Genomic DNA, 15,479 nt, shown 5'->3' with positions numbered 1-15,479 from the left:
TTACTTATCTTAAAGTATTTGTAATCTTAATGTAGGGAGAGAAGTGAGTAGTACTTATTTGTAGGAAGTCAGGTGTAGGTAGCCCTGGCTCCCTGTCTCATACTTAATATACGATATTTAAAACATCCCAGAGAGTTAAAATACACATACAATACACTCACTATTTACCTTAAAATATGTGCAGTCTTAATATAGGAAGAGAGGTGAGTAGTATTTATTTGTAGGAAGTCAGTGTAGGTAGCCTGTAGGTAGCCGGTAGGTGTAGCCCCTGGGCTACACCTACCGGCTACCTACACTGTGGCCCAGAGCCATATTATTAGCATCCACATACCTTGTTCACTGAATTTAATCGTTTCTAACATCTACCTTTTATTGTCATCATAAACGAAGGAAGAAGTAATGAATAATTCATGCCGAAAATTGTAAACAAAAGTGGAGTGGGGGAGTGGCTGGGCCAAACGCAGATTCATACACATTTTCTCTGATAACTGAGCAGAGAAAACATAATGTTGTCCTTCCACCCAGCTACCACACAGGTCCTACCTGTGTGGTATTATTATCAGAGCACATATAAAATATGCAGTAAATGCCAGACAACAAGTTTACACTAACTTACATTAAGTTAGCAATAGAAATAGGCATTAAAAACACAATAAAAGGTAAGATACACAGAGAGTACACTTATTACTTACCTTAAAATATTAATATTAATGTGTGAGAGGTCATAGGTAGTAGGTTGGTAGACAGCAACCGCCCAGGGAGGTACTAACATCCTGCCAAGTGAGTGTAAAACGAAAGCCTGTAATTGTTTTACATGATGGTAGGATTGCTGGTGTCCTTTTTTCTGTCTCATAAACGTGCAAGATTTCAGGTACATCTTGCTACTTCTACTTACACTTAGGTCACACTACACATATGTGTACAAACATATATATACACATCCCTCTGGGTTTTCTTCTATTTTCTCTCTAGTTCTTATTCTTGTTTATTTTCTCTTATCCCCATGGGGAAGTGGAACAGAATTCTTCCTCCGTAAGCCATGTGTGTTGTAAGAGGCGACTAAAATGCAGGGAGCAAGGGGCTAGTAACCTCTTCTCCTGTATATATTACTAAATGTAACAGGAGAAACTTTCGTTTTTCCTTTTGGGCCACCCCGCCTCGGTGGGATACGGCCGGTGTGTTGAAAGAAAGAAAAAGTGTGATAAGTGAGTGGCAGGGTGTTTATTGAATAAAATCAGAATGGCACACCATCATCCCCTAACTTGGCACTTAAAGCAAGAGTCTTACGACTCCTCTTTTTATCACAATTAAGCTTAGAAGCCATTGTCAATGAGAGCCAACTAGTTAACGAAAAAGTAAACGAGAGAGAGAACGATATACAGAGTTCAGACAATGTAAGAATACAAACTGAACAGGTAGTGGGCGATCACTCGGTCAGGCGAAATAAATATGCGTATTAATATGTGTCTACTTTTAGTTCATTCACGTATGTTTGTAAGAGTTTGTAAAACATTTACCTCAATATTTTTTTTATTATAATAATTACCTCACAGTACAAATACTCTTACATTGTGTACAAGTTGTACAAGTTAGTACAGAATAAACAAACAGCAACACACCATTTTTAGAGTGAATGAAGATATTATTATTATTATTATTATCATAATAAAAAGCACTAAACCCACAAGGGTCGTGAATTGCTATATATAGAGTGAAGGCATACGAAAAGAATATTTTTCTACTGTTAGCCCCCAGTTTGACTAGAGAAAACGTAATTCTTCCGACACTACCTACATAGCCGTTTTGCAAGCAAATTTCATATTTACGTCAATTTTTATTCTGTGAGTGTATGTATCATGTTTATATGCTATGTAACGGGTTTCATATATAATTTTGAGGAAAATATCATAGATGGATTAATGAAAATGCCTATATTAATGTAAAATAAGACATTTAATGTGCCCAAGAGTGATTATTATTATGTAGTATCGGCGTCACGAGTAGAGAGAGACTTAGCAATTTTAATGTGTACCTGCAGACCAGCACAGTGTGTAAGTATATTTAGGTACAGGTACACATAAGTATAATTATCAGAGTACATATAAAATACGCAGAACTTTAAAACACTTGAAATTTTGGAAAGTTTCCTGACATAATAGATGTGGTCACGAAGAATGTAAACAAACCGGGTGGGGCGCGCCGTATTTGAAAGATCGCTTGCCGCATAGGAAATTTTGGTCATAATTTGACATTGCCGTATTAGCGGAATGCCATAAGGCGAAACGCCGTAAAGCGGGGCCCTACTGTATTATAAATTTATTAATTACTCTTGCATCATTTTGATTCTTCAGTCTTATGCACTAACAGCAATATTTTTTTTTTTACATAATAAGGAAAGCATGTAGCAATGCAAGACACGTGTAAAAACCCTTACGTTGCTGATGTAAGTAACATAACCTCCAGGCTGCGAGACACCAATCTGATCCTGAAATATACAAACTAATATTATTATGCTATACATTTTTTTCCCAAAACTATAATTAAATAACATTATTGCTTTATTAGTATACCAACCAATTTTAGTAAACATTACAATCTCAGTACAGGTATGGTACAGTACTGTATTTGCAAATTTAGGTAGTCATATAACTAACTACCAACTGCATTTTATAATAATATAAAATGCAAATGTAAATAATGCAGTTATAATTCACTTATCAAACATTAAGAGTTTAGCTACAAGCAGACTCACCGAGAGGTACACTTGCTGCATAAAACCACTCACATTAATTTAAAATAATTCCCTTGTACAACACAAATGGTAGTTATTGGGGTTTCTTGTGGAGTTAGAACATACTGTGGCTTTAGGAACATATCTCCCACAAATACTGAGATTTTACAAGACATAAAAAAAATACTGAAAAAATGTACAATTCTCAATGAAAATAAAATAGTTATTTAGTTATAGGTAGTAGGTTGGTAGACAGCAACCACCCAGGGAGGTACTACCGTCCTGCCAAGTGAGTGTAAAACGAAAGCCTGTAATTGTTTTACATGATGGTAGGATTGCTGGTGTCTTTTGTCTGTCTCATAAATATGCAAGATTACAGGTACGTCTTGCTACTTCTACTTACACTTAGGTCACACTACACATACATGTACATGTTTATTTATACACACTCATCTGAGTTTTCTTTGATTTTATCTTAATAGTTCTTGGTCTTATTACTTTTCCTTTTATATCCATGGGGAAGTGGAATAAGAATCTTTCCTCCGTAAGCCATGCGTGTTGTAAAAGTCAACTAAAATGCCGGGAACAATGGGCTAGTAACCCCTTTTCCTGTAAAGATTACTAAAAAGAATAAGAAGAAGAAAATTGTCAAAGTGGGAAGTCTGAATGTGCGTGGATGTTGTGCAAATGATAAGAAAGAGATGATTGTGGATGTTATGAATGAGAAGAAACTGGATGTCCTGGCTTTAAGTGAAACAAAGCTGAAGGGGGTGGGAGAGTTTCAATGGAGAGGAATAAATGGGATTAGGTCAGGGGTTTCAAATAGAGTTAGAGCTAAAGAAGGAGTAGCAATAATGTTGAAGGATAAGCTATGGCAGGAAAAGAGGGACTACAAATGTATAAATTCAAGGATTATGTGGAGTAAAATAAAGATTGGATGTGAAAAGTGGGTTATAGTAAGCGTGTATGCACCTGGAGAAGAGAAGTGTAGAGGAGAGAGAGAGATTCTGGGAAATGTTGAGTGAATGCGTGGGGAGTTTTGAATCAAGTGTGAGAGTAATGGTGGTTGGGGATTTCAATGCTAAAGTTGGTAAAAATGTTATGGAGGGAGTAGTAGGTAAATTTGGGGTGCAAGGGGTAAATGTAAATGGGGAGCCTTTAATTGAGCTATGTGTAGAAAGAAATTTGGTAATAAGTAATACATATTTTATGAAAAAGAGGATAAATAAATATACAAGGTATGATGTAGCACGTAATGAAAGTAGTTTGTTAGATTATGTATTGGTGGATAAAAGGTTGATGGGTAGGCTCCAGGATGTACATGTTTATAGAGGGGCAACTAATATATCGGATCATTATTTAGTTGTAGCTACAGTTAGAGTAAGAGGTAGATGGGAAAAGAGGAAGGTGGCAACAACAAGTAAGAGGGAGGTGAAAGTGTATAAACTAAGGGAGGCTCCAGGAAGTTCGGGTGAGATATAAGCGACTATTGGCAGAAAGGTGGGCTAGTGCAAAGATGAGTAGTGGGGGGGGGTTGAAGAGGGTTGGAATAGTTTTAAAAATGCAGTATTAGAATGTGGGGCAGAAGTTTGTGGTTATAGGAGGGTGGGGGCAGGAGGAAAGAGGAGTGATTGGTGGAATGATGAAGTAAAGGGTGTGATAAAAGAGAAAAAGGTAGCTTACGAGAGGTTTTTACAAAGCAGAAGTGTTATAAGAAGAGCAGAGTATATGGAGAGTAAAAGAAAGGTGAAGAGAGTGGTGAGAGAGTGCAAAAGGAGAGCAGATGAAAGAGTGGGAGAGGCACTGTCAAGAAATTTTAATGAAAATAAGAAAAAATTTTGGAGTGAGTTAAACAAGTTAAGAAAGCCTAGGGAAAGTATGGATTTGTCCATTAAAAACAGAGAAGGGGAGTTAGTAGATGGGGAGAGGGAGGTATTAGGTAGATGGCGAGAATATTTTGAGGAACTTTTAAATGCTGAGGAAGAAAGGGAGGCGGTAATTTCATGCACTGGCCAGGGAGGTATACCATCTTTTAGGAGTGAAGAAGAGCAGAATGTAAGTGTGGTGGAGGTACGTGAGGCATTACGTAGAATGAAAGGGGGTAAAGCAGCTGGAACTGATGGGATCATGACAGAAATGTTAAAAGCAGGGGGGGATATAGTGTTGGAGTGGTTGGTACTTTTGTTTAATAAATGTATGAAAGAGGGGAAGGTACCTAGGGATTGGCGGAGAGCATGTATAGTCCCTTTATATAAAGGGAAAGGGGACAAAAGAGATTGTAAAAATTATAGAGGAATAAGTTTACTGAGTATACCAGGAAAAGTATACGGTAGAGTTATAATTGAAAGAATTAGAGGTAAGACAGAATGTAGAATTGCGGATGAGCAAGGAGGCTTCAGAGTGGGTAGGGGATGTGTAGATCAAGTGTTTACATTGAAGCATATATGTGAACAGTATTTAGATAAAGGTAGGGAAGTTTTTATTGCATTTATGGATTTAGAAAAGGCATATGATAGAGTGGATAGAGGAGCAATGTGGCAGATGTTGCAAGTATATGGAATAGGTGTTAAGTTACTAAATGCTGTAAAGAGCTTTTATGAGGATAGTGAGGCTCAGGTTAGGGTGTGTAGAAGAGAGGGAGAATACTTCCCGGTAAAAGTAGGTCTTAGACAGGGATGTGTAATGTCACCATGGTTGTTTAATATATTTATAGATGGGGTTGTAAAAGAAGTAAATGCTAGGGTGTTCGGGAGAGGGGTGGGATTAAATTATGGGGAATCAAATTCAAAATGGGAACTGACACAGTTACTTTTTGCTGATGATACTGTGCTTATGGGAGATTCTAAAGAAAAATTGCAAAGGTTAGTGGATGAGTTTGAGAATGTGTGTAAAGGTAGAAAGTTGAAAGTGAACATAGAAAAGAGTAAGGTGATGAGGGTATCAAATGATTTAGATAAAGAAAAATTGGATATCAAATTGGGGAGGAGGAGTATGGAAGAAGTGAATGTTTTCAGATACTTGGGAGTTGACGTGTCGGCGGATGGATTTATGAAGGATGAGGTTAATCATAAAATTGATGAGGTGTCAAAAAAGTGAGTGGTGCGTTGAGGTATATGTGGAGTCAAAAAACGTTATCTATGGAGGCAAAGAAGGGAATGTATGAAAGTATAGTAGTACCAACACTCTTATATGGATGTGAAGCTTGGGTGGTAAATGCAGCAGCGAGGAGACGGTTGGAGGCAGAGGAGATGTCCTGTCTAAGGGCAATGTGTGGTGTAAATATTATGCAGAAAATTCGGAGTGTGGAAATTAGGAGAAGGTGTGGAGTTAATAAAAGCATTAGTCAGAGGGCAGAAGAGGGGTTGTTGAGGTGGTTTGGTCATTTAGAGAGAATGGATCAAAGTAGAATGACATGGAAAGCATATAAATCTATAGGGGAAGGAAAGAGGGGTAGGGGTCGTCCTCGAAAGGGTTGGAAAGAGGGGGTAAAGGAGGTTTTGTGGGCAAGGGGCTTGGACTTCCAGCAAGTGTGCGTGAGCGTGTTAGATAGGAGTGAATGGAGACGAATGGTACTTGGGACCTGACGATCTGTTGGAGTGTGAGCAGGGTAATATTTAGTGAAGGGATTCAGGGAAACCGGTTATTTTCATATAGTCGGACTTGAGTCCTGGAAATGGGAAGTACAATGCCTGCACTTTAAAGGAGGGGTTTGGGATATTGGCAGTTTGGAGGGATATGTTGTGTATCTTTATACGTATATGCTTCTAAACTGTTGTATTTCTGAGCACCTCTGCAAAAGCAGTGATAATGTGCGAGTGTGGTGAAAGTGTTGAATGATGATGAAAGTATTTTCTTTTTGGGGATTTTCTTTCTTTTTTGGGTCACCCTGCCTCAGTGGGAGACGGCCGACTTGTTGAAAAAAAAAAAAAAAAATTAGGTTTTTAATATTTGTATACTTTTATTTACATCTAAAAGCAGTATAACTAACCTGTTCCAACAAGCCCTGCATTACACGTTCTGTTACAGGATAGCGCAGCTTCACGTGACGAAATAGGAAATTACGTTCGTAATATCTGACTAGGTCAACTAGACTGTCAAATGTTGCAGTGCCAATGGTAAAGAGTTGGTCCTCCTGTTTGACACGGCAGTGCTTTGTACACCCTTCAGCTCTGTCGAATAAAAGCTTGCAATGATAAAAGAGAAGATTCATATCAAACTGCAACAATATTTTACCCAGTGACATATTGCAATAGATAGTACTAAATAAGAAAAAAATCATACACAAGTGATAAATTCAGCTTATCCAATGTGATTTTTAAGTCATTCTGAAGGAAAGCTTTTTAACATCTGTTTCCCAGCAAGGTAAAGTGACCCCAAAGAAGGGAACCTTTCACATCACTTAATCTACAGATATCTTGCCAGATGTACAAAGGCACACCAAATCAGGTCACCCATCCACCCTTCAGTGTGAACACTCAACTTTATGTATCCAGAACTCAGGTTCAGCTAGCAGGTTTCCCTTAATCTAACAGAATGACAAATCCCAAAGAAACACTGTTATCACTTGTTAGCATTTTGTTTGGTGTCGAATCTTGAAAAACAGGGACTGGTCTATTGGAGTTTTAGTAGGTGAAAAGATTCTCTCCTGAGTAACCTGTGGGATTTTATGTCTCATCCTCAAGTTGTGTTATTATAAATGTATAGGTAGCATTATTTTCATATAGTCGGACTTGAGTCCTGGAAATGGGAAGTACAATGCCTGCACTTTAAAGGAGGGGTTTGGGATATTGGCAGTTTGGAGGGATATGTTGTGTATCTTTATATGTGTATGCTTCTAGACTGTTGTATTCTGAGCACCTCTGCAAAAACAGTGATAATGTGCGAGTGTGGTGAAAGTGTTGAATGATGATGAAAGTATTTTCTTTTTGGGGATTTTCTTTCTTTTTTGGGTCACCCTGCCTCGGTGGGAGACGGCCAACTTGTTGGAAAAAAAAAAAAAAAAAAAAAAAAGGTAGCATTACTGGTAGACTTAAATTTTTCACATGTTTGTTTTTTTCTCTTGGATTAGGCTCTTTCATGTGGGTCACCTTGTTGCTATGGTTAAGTGATCTCCCCTGTAGTGTATGGAAGGTAGTATCAAAGGTCAAAAACGAAAAATATCAAAAACCAATTTTCTATAATACTTCTGCATCATATTCAGCAGACTGCAAGAAAAGGTATAACCTCGGTATCATATTCAGTAGATTGCAAGACAAGGTATAATGAATGAAATTTTGAAAAAGGGTATACCTGGACTACAGCACTGCATTCACATATTGAAGCTTCAGGTTTAAAAGACCAGGCACAACAAGAGAGTAACATAAAAAAAAATACCTAGCTCATACGTAATGAACAAAAAATATAAAACAATTGTATATTTATACAACGTACAGACAGGCACAATAGTCATACCAGAATTAACTACTAGGATGAAGAGGGAATCAAGGAGGTAGATAAATAAGTTGCAGATATTATCTACTTGTAAAAGACATGTCAGAGTGAACATAAAATAGCATATTACTCTTCTTTTTTCAATGAGCTGGACCTCCCACCTGTATACTATTTTTTTTCAATGAACTGGCTGTATCCCACCGAGGAAAGGTGACCTAAAAAGAAAAACATGATACTGAGGGAAAATTCTATTCCACTCCACTTTATACAGGAGAAGGGGTTACTAGTTCCTTGCTTCTGGCATTCCAGTTGCCTCTTATGACACTCACAGCTTATGGAGGAAGAATTCTATTAGACTTCTCCATGAAGAATAATAGCACATAACTTTACCTAAATGAAATTGATATGCTGCCTGACTCTCCACTAGGTCTGACCAGAAATGCTCCATCCTCTTGAATTCTTCCAAGGTAATCTTCAGCTTCCTCTCTGGAGAGGTTGGCATGATACCACTCCATGCGTTCATGACTGTTTGGCTGAGGTACCGCTGCATCAAGGACCACTGACACATCCTGCCAACATTTAACAAATATCTCAGTTACTCTAAGATAAAAGAAAAAAAACTTTACCAAAACAGGAGCTTAAGTTTTATTTTAAAAGGTTCTTTATTCCCAGAAGTAATGGGACACCTTCAATAACAACAAATGTTTTGACCACACAGCATGCTTTATCAAGTCAATAGAGAATGCAGAAGAAGTAGCTGATATAGAGTGAAACTCTGTAATTCATGGGGGTCAAGTTCCAGGAGGTGATATGAATCCTCAAACCATGAAGAAGATTCACTCACGTTTCCTAATAATTTAAAGTTTATTGCCTTTTTTTTTTTTTACCATAACAGCTCTCTCACCAAGGCAGGCTGACTCCAAGGAAACACATTCACCATCTTTCATTCAACTGCTGTTTCCAGAAGTGTGCTGATATCAAAATTCAGATTACCCTCCAACTGCAACATCAACACCCTTCTTTAGACTACAGGCACTGTACTTCAACCTGCATCACCAAGTTCATTTATACAGTTTCTCTCAATCCTTTCATAAATGTTATCTTCCTCAGACTTAAACAGAATACTAAAGTCTAAAAATCACTTGTCTCCATTTATTCCAATATAAAATGTTCACACATGCCTGCTAGATGCTCAATCCCCTACCACTTTAAATTTTCTTCACACTCAATAAATATACATTAAAATTTATTACGAATTTGGCACAGCATGCAGTGCAAGAATTCCCAGACTGCTAGTCTGCCAGACGCACTCACCTGAGCACGTATGGGGTAGGTACGATAGTGTTCAACGAGTGCATGAAGACTCTCAAAAGCATCATTATCTCTGAGCCAGTATCTTGTGGTGTCTCCATCCTGGCGAGTTCGAATACGGCAGTGGCTGGCTTTTCCCTGGTGCCTGGAAAAGAAAAAATGCAAATATAAAAATTAGTGTAAAAATGATAAACAGTGGCTTGGTACTGCATTGATTCTGTTTTGTTATTAAGACCATGGCCAGGCAGGTGTTCACTGGTCACAATAGGTAATGGAAATCAGTCAGTCCCTCCTGATGACTGACTGCTGCAGCTTTTGGGTTTCAGTGTATCAGTAAGTCAATACAGTCAGTGTATTATTCCATCGTCATTAAAATAATAAAATATTCAGGGAATAGTTCATCCATTTTTCAGCAAATTTTTCCTACATGGGAATCTAACTTTCAGAGATTGGTTGTCCTAGTTAGTTCCTTCATTTTAACAACGTAAAGTAATGAAAAATAAGTAAAAATTGAAGGTATTATCAAGTATTGCAATTATGCCAGTGTTGTAACCAGTGATAAGATAATGGAAGTTTCAATGTACCTAGTATTAATCATAGCATTCAATGACAATGAGCCTTGTTGTAAGCTGAACTACCAGAGTTTGCTGAAGCTCTCTGAAACAAGCTGAAGCTTAACAGATCAAATAATACAGTTTTTTAATACATTGGCCATCTCCCACCAAGGCAGGGTGACCTGAAAAAGAAGGAACAAAAGTTTTTCTATTTACACTTAGTAAGTTATACACGAGAAGGGGTTACTAGTACCTTGCTCTTGGCATTGTAGTTTCCTCTTACAACACTCATGGCATATAGAGGAAGGATTCAGTAATGCAGTTATTTCATAAAGTTACCACTCACCAGAAAGACAACGTATGATCTCCCACAAAGTTCTCCGAGAGGCGCACCAGGAAAGTCCCATCTCCAAGGTGGCTGTGTTGCTGTAGCAGTTCCTCAGCTTTCGTACGACCTCCTACAACCTTGCCATGATACCAAGGCTCCTGAAGGTGCTGCTCCTCATCGCCCACCTGTTGCCACATTTTTGCCTCAGTTTGTGGTAGATGTCAACTCCAACCCACTATAGGGTAAGTAATTGTTCATTCAATAAAAAATCTGAACAAGAACTGTTAAAATTACACACTCGCCTGACACCATGTTGAGCACTCCACCATGTGATTATTAAATTCACAGAAGTACAGGGGAATGAGATATTATATTCACAGCTCCTAAGAGATGGGATATTATATTCACAGTTCCTAGAGGATGGGATATTATATTCACAGCTCCTAGGGGATGGGATATTATATTCACAGTTCCTAGGGGATGGGATATTATATTCACAGTTCCTAGGGGATGGGATATTATATTCACAGCTCCTAGGGGATGGGATATTATATTCACAGCTCCTAGGGGATGGGATATTATATTCACAGTTCCTAGGGGATGGGATATTATATTCACAGCTCCTAGGGGATGGGATATTATATTCACAGCTCCTAGGGGATGGGATATTATATTCACAGTTCCTAGAGGATGGGATATTATATTCACAGCTCCTAGGGGATGGGATATTATATTCACAGTTCCTAGGGGATGGGATATTATATTCACAGTTCCTAGGGGATGGGATATTATATTCACAGCTCCTAGGGGATGGGATATTATATTCACAGCTCCTAGGGGATAGGATATTATATTCATAGCTCCTAGGGGATGGGATATTATATTCACAGTTCCTAGGGGATGGGATATTATATTCACAGTTCCTAGGGGATGGGATATTATATTCACAGCTCCTAGGGGATGGGATATTATATTCACAGTTCCTAGGGGATGGGATATTATATTCACAGTTCCTAGGGGATGGGATATTATATTCACAGCTCCTAGGGGATGGGATATTATATTCACAGCTCCTAGGGGATGGGATATTATATTCACAGTTCCTAGGGGATGGGATATTATATTCACAGCTCCTAGGGGATGGGATATTATATTCACAGTTCCTAGGGGATGGGATATTATATTCACAGCTCCTAGGGGATGGGATATTATATTCACAGCTCCTAGGGGATGGGATATTATATTCACAGCTCCTAGGGGATGGGATATTATATTCACAGTTCCTAGGGGATGGGATATTATATTCACAGCTCCTAGGGGATGGGATATACCTGTCACCAATTTTGAAGGTCTTCTTAACCCCACAACACAGCCTGGGACCAGGCTTTTCCAGTGCTTAACTGGTCAATTAGCCTGTAGCTGTTGGTGGCCTGCTGCCCCATATATCCTTCACAGCTTGGCTGATCTGCCATTTGGATATAATTAGGTTTGATTTGAAGGGAAAAGCAGTTCCAGTTTCCTGGATCAAGAGCTTTTCAAAAGCATCAAGGCACCTTACATGAAGCAGTTGGCACTGTACTACGAATACTGAAAATCACCAAGACAATATCTCAAGTGCAATAACAAACAAAATCTGGACAGCTTATTTCAAAGCACACTTTCACACTTTTAATTTAACACTTTAACATAGCCAATTTCCATCAACGTATGAAAACACAAAGAAGGGAACACATTCACCATCACTTGGTCAATGTGTGTCTTGTCAAAATAATATATTCATAACCACTCTTTTATTTCTACTAATATCAAAACAAATGATAGGGAGAAAATCTACACCAATGACTTGTCTACTAGCTAAAGAGGAACATGCCTTGCTCGGTAACCAAAATCACATTAGAAATTCACTAAATCCCATTGTGCAATAAGTTATACAAACTCGTTCCCTAAGGTTTAGCTTTCAATAGAGTGAATTTTCTTAAAGAGCTTTAGTAAAATCTAATACCAAAATGTTTCCACACCCTACACAAGAAACAACTTTACAATAAATTGGAAATGGAAATTAAATGGGATTTCAATCCTTTCTGGACCATTACAGTCACTTGGAACTTGATAATGATCCAGGATGGATAAAACCCTAATCTAATTTCAACTAGTTTCATAGACAAATTCTGAATTGTTCCAGCCACAGCATTCCAAATTTGTTATTCTAAAATTACTAAGCAATGCACTTAGCTAAAGCAACTACATCTATGTTACTCACATCATTTTGCATCCTCAACCCACAAGCTTGGTCATCTGTTTCTGCCTCTTGTTCATTTTGAAGTTCGGTAAAATAGAGACAATCCTGAGTGAGAACAAAAAAGTGTGCCTGCCAAGCTGTCGAGTCTACAGGATTCTTCAGGAAAAGACGATCTGTTTTGAGACTCAGCTTGCTTAGTTCCAACTCTCCTCCCTCTGGTGGTCACAAAAAAAAAAAAAAAAAAAGTATCCATTAGTTTTATCTCAAAGTATCTTAACTGCAGATATCACCTTCACATCTTAGACTCTCCCCATTCTTAAATATGGTGTAAGAATGGGAACCCGTTTTTACACCACATGTAAATGCACTGCATGACTAGGAACCTTAGTAAAAACCATATATCTTGTGGAAATCTTGATAAATAAATATTAAGAAAACATTTTCACTGTCACTCATTCAATCTCTGTCTTGCCAGAAGTGTACAGGTATCACAGTTCAGATAACTGTCCAAACTGCAGTATTCCCGCCACCACCACCACCACCACCACCACCATCACCACCTGCAGAGTGTACACAATGTGCTTCCCATCTCCAGGACTCAAATCATAAATGTTATCTTGCTCACACTCTAACAGCATGTCAAATCATAAACTAACACATGCCTCCATCCACTCCTTTCTAACATGATCACACAAGCCTGCTGGATGCCCAAGCCTTTACCTTCTCTCTCCAACATTTCCTAAGACAACCCCCTCTCCATCCATCCCAAATTAATATGCCCTCTTAGTCATTCTATTTTTCTCCGTCCTCTAAATGTCAACCACCTAAACAACCTCTCCTCAGCCCTCTGAATAATACTTTTCTTAACTTCTCCCTCCTTCTAATCTCCAAAATCTGAATTCTCTTCATAATATTCACAGCACACACTGCCCTCAAGCATGACATCTCTAATGCCTCCTGCATTTATATTTTATTATTATTATTATGCAAAAGTCAAACAATCATACAGTATACAGCAGAAGTATTCAAACATAGCTGACTATCATAAATGATATATATACCTGCGACCTGATATTTAATAGAATATAAAAATTCTGTAAAAGTCCTGCATATCATAAATGATATATATACCTGCAACCTGATATTTAATAGAATGTAAAAATTCTGTAAAAGTCCTGCATGTTATTTTTTATTGACACTGGTCATTTCCTAATGAAGAAGAAAACACATTCGCCATCACTCATTCAGTAGCTGTCTTGCCAGAAGTGAAAGAATATTACCAATTTAATAACCTTGTGAGCATAAACAATCCCACTCATCCTTGTATAAAATAAATATGCAAATAATATAACTATTTTTATGTTTATTATTGTTATGCTTGCTGAAATGTTGCTGGAAATGCTGTACAAACTTGCAATTAATGCAGCTTTAACTGCATTCAGCACACTTGTATTCCAAAGTAATTAGCTCAGGTATCTAAAATACAATATACTACAGCATTAATATTAGACTAAACATTATGAGAAATGTATCGACACTGACGTTCATCCACATTAGCAGCCAGAGGTGTGAACTCATCAGTCCCTCCAGGAAGTTTTCTGTGCTTAAGGATGATCATTCTCTTGAGTTGCTCAGGAGATGGCATTACCTGGTGCAAAGAGGGAATGGTGGTATTAATACCATGATGATTGTAACACAGGCAAGACTGTACCTGTGTGAAAGATGCCATGATGATTGTAACATAGGCAAGATTTCATGTCTGTCTGAAAGTTGCCATGATGACTGTAACACAGGTAAGACTATGTCTGTGTGAAAGATACCAAGATTAATTGCCTCTCTCCACCTTTCTATATTCACAGATACTTTATTCCTTGAAGAAATGTCATTCCAAGAATGAACAGTTTTTTCTGAGCCTATCTAGCCATTACCTACATCATTAGGGATTACTTCTTTTTATCACATCGGCCATCTCCAACCAATGTAGAGTGACTCAAAGAAGGAAATGCATCCATCATCATTCATTCAATAGCTATCCTGCGAGAATTGTGTATACATCATAATTCAAGAACTCTTCAAACTGCAGCACCCTAAACCAGAGAGAGAGAAAGGAGAAGACAAGGAAAAGAAAACAGAACACTTGCTACATAAGTAAAATAAATGATAAAGAAGTGTTCCAAGTGTACGTCTACCCAGCACACAAATGGGCCTACATCCTCAATTTTTTTAGCATGCTGGCCATCTCCCACCAAGGCAAGGTGACTCGAAAAAGAAACACTTTCACCATCATTTACACTCTCACTCTCTTGCCAGAGACACACAGATACGACAGTTTAGATATCCCTCCTTTAGAGTGCAGGCATTGTACCTCCCACCTCCAGGACTCAAGTCTGGCTAACTGGTTTCCCTGAATATAGCAAGTAAAACATTATGTAAACTATAAACAGTATTTACTAACCTATATTAAACCTAGGCCACAGCTACTTGCAATTCTGTGTTGCAACCATCAAATTTCATCTCATGAAGGCTTCAATATTTTCCTAAAATTATACATTAGCACCGACATATATATATATTTAACTTTAATTTCATTTTGCTAGCATTTTGTAAAATCTATAAAGAAGGGCCCAAAACTAACTTGTTCATTGTTATCTATTGAAGCACAAAGAAGGGAATCACGGAAAACCTCGCGGAACCGCCGCGCCATCTCCTGCTGCTGTGGAAGGCTGCAGTGGTCTTCTATAGACAAAATAACTGGATATCTGTCAGGGATAGTCACAAAATATTAGCCAAAATAATTTAAAACTTTCATGGAAATAAAAAGGCTACTTTATCTTTAAAAATTATCATCAGTTAATCAGCCACATGAAGAGTTTAGCAGTTTTCAAG

At 38.0% G+C, this 15,479-nt stretch overlaps 1 protein-coding gene across 2 annotated transcripts in view; it reads right to left on the bottom strand.

Moving 5' to 3' along the window:
- Positions 1-15,479, bottom strand: part of sl (small wing phospholipase C gamma 1) — a 59,881-nt gene that overhangs the window by 27,368 nt on the left and 17,034 nt on the right. For both annotated transcript variants that reach the window (XM_053798933.2, XM_053798932.2), the window contains exons 9-16: positions 15,229-15,352; positions 14,136-14,241; positions 12,615-12,808; positions 10,373-10,539; positions 9,476-9,617; positions 8,552-8,730; positions 6,720-6,900; positions 2,435-2,485 (exon numbers count right to left, since the gene is read on the bottom strand). In XM_053798933.2, the coding sequence (XP_053654908.2) occupies positions 2,435-2,485; positions 6,720-6,900; positions 8,552-8,730; positions 9,476-9,617; positions 10,373-10,539; positions 12,615-12,808; positions 14,136-14,241; positions 15,229-15,352 (1,144 nt within the window). The remainder of the gene's footprint in view (positions 1-2,434; positions 2,486-6,719; positions 6,901-8,551; positions 8,731-9,475; positions 9,618-10,372; positions 10,540-12,614; positions 12,809-14,135; positions 14,242-15,228; positions 15,353-15,479) is intronic.

This window comes from Cherax quadricarinatus, chromosome 66 (genome assembly GCF_038502225.1).
Source record: "Cherax quadricarinatus isolate ZL_2023a chromosome 66, ASM3850222v1, whole genome shotgun sequence".
NCBI lineage: Eukaryota > Metazoa > Arthropoda > Malacostraca > Decapoda > Parastacidae > Cherax > Cherax quadricarinatus.
Note: the sequence above shows the minus strand (reverse complement) of the source record. Positions and strands in the feature narration are given on the sequence as shown.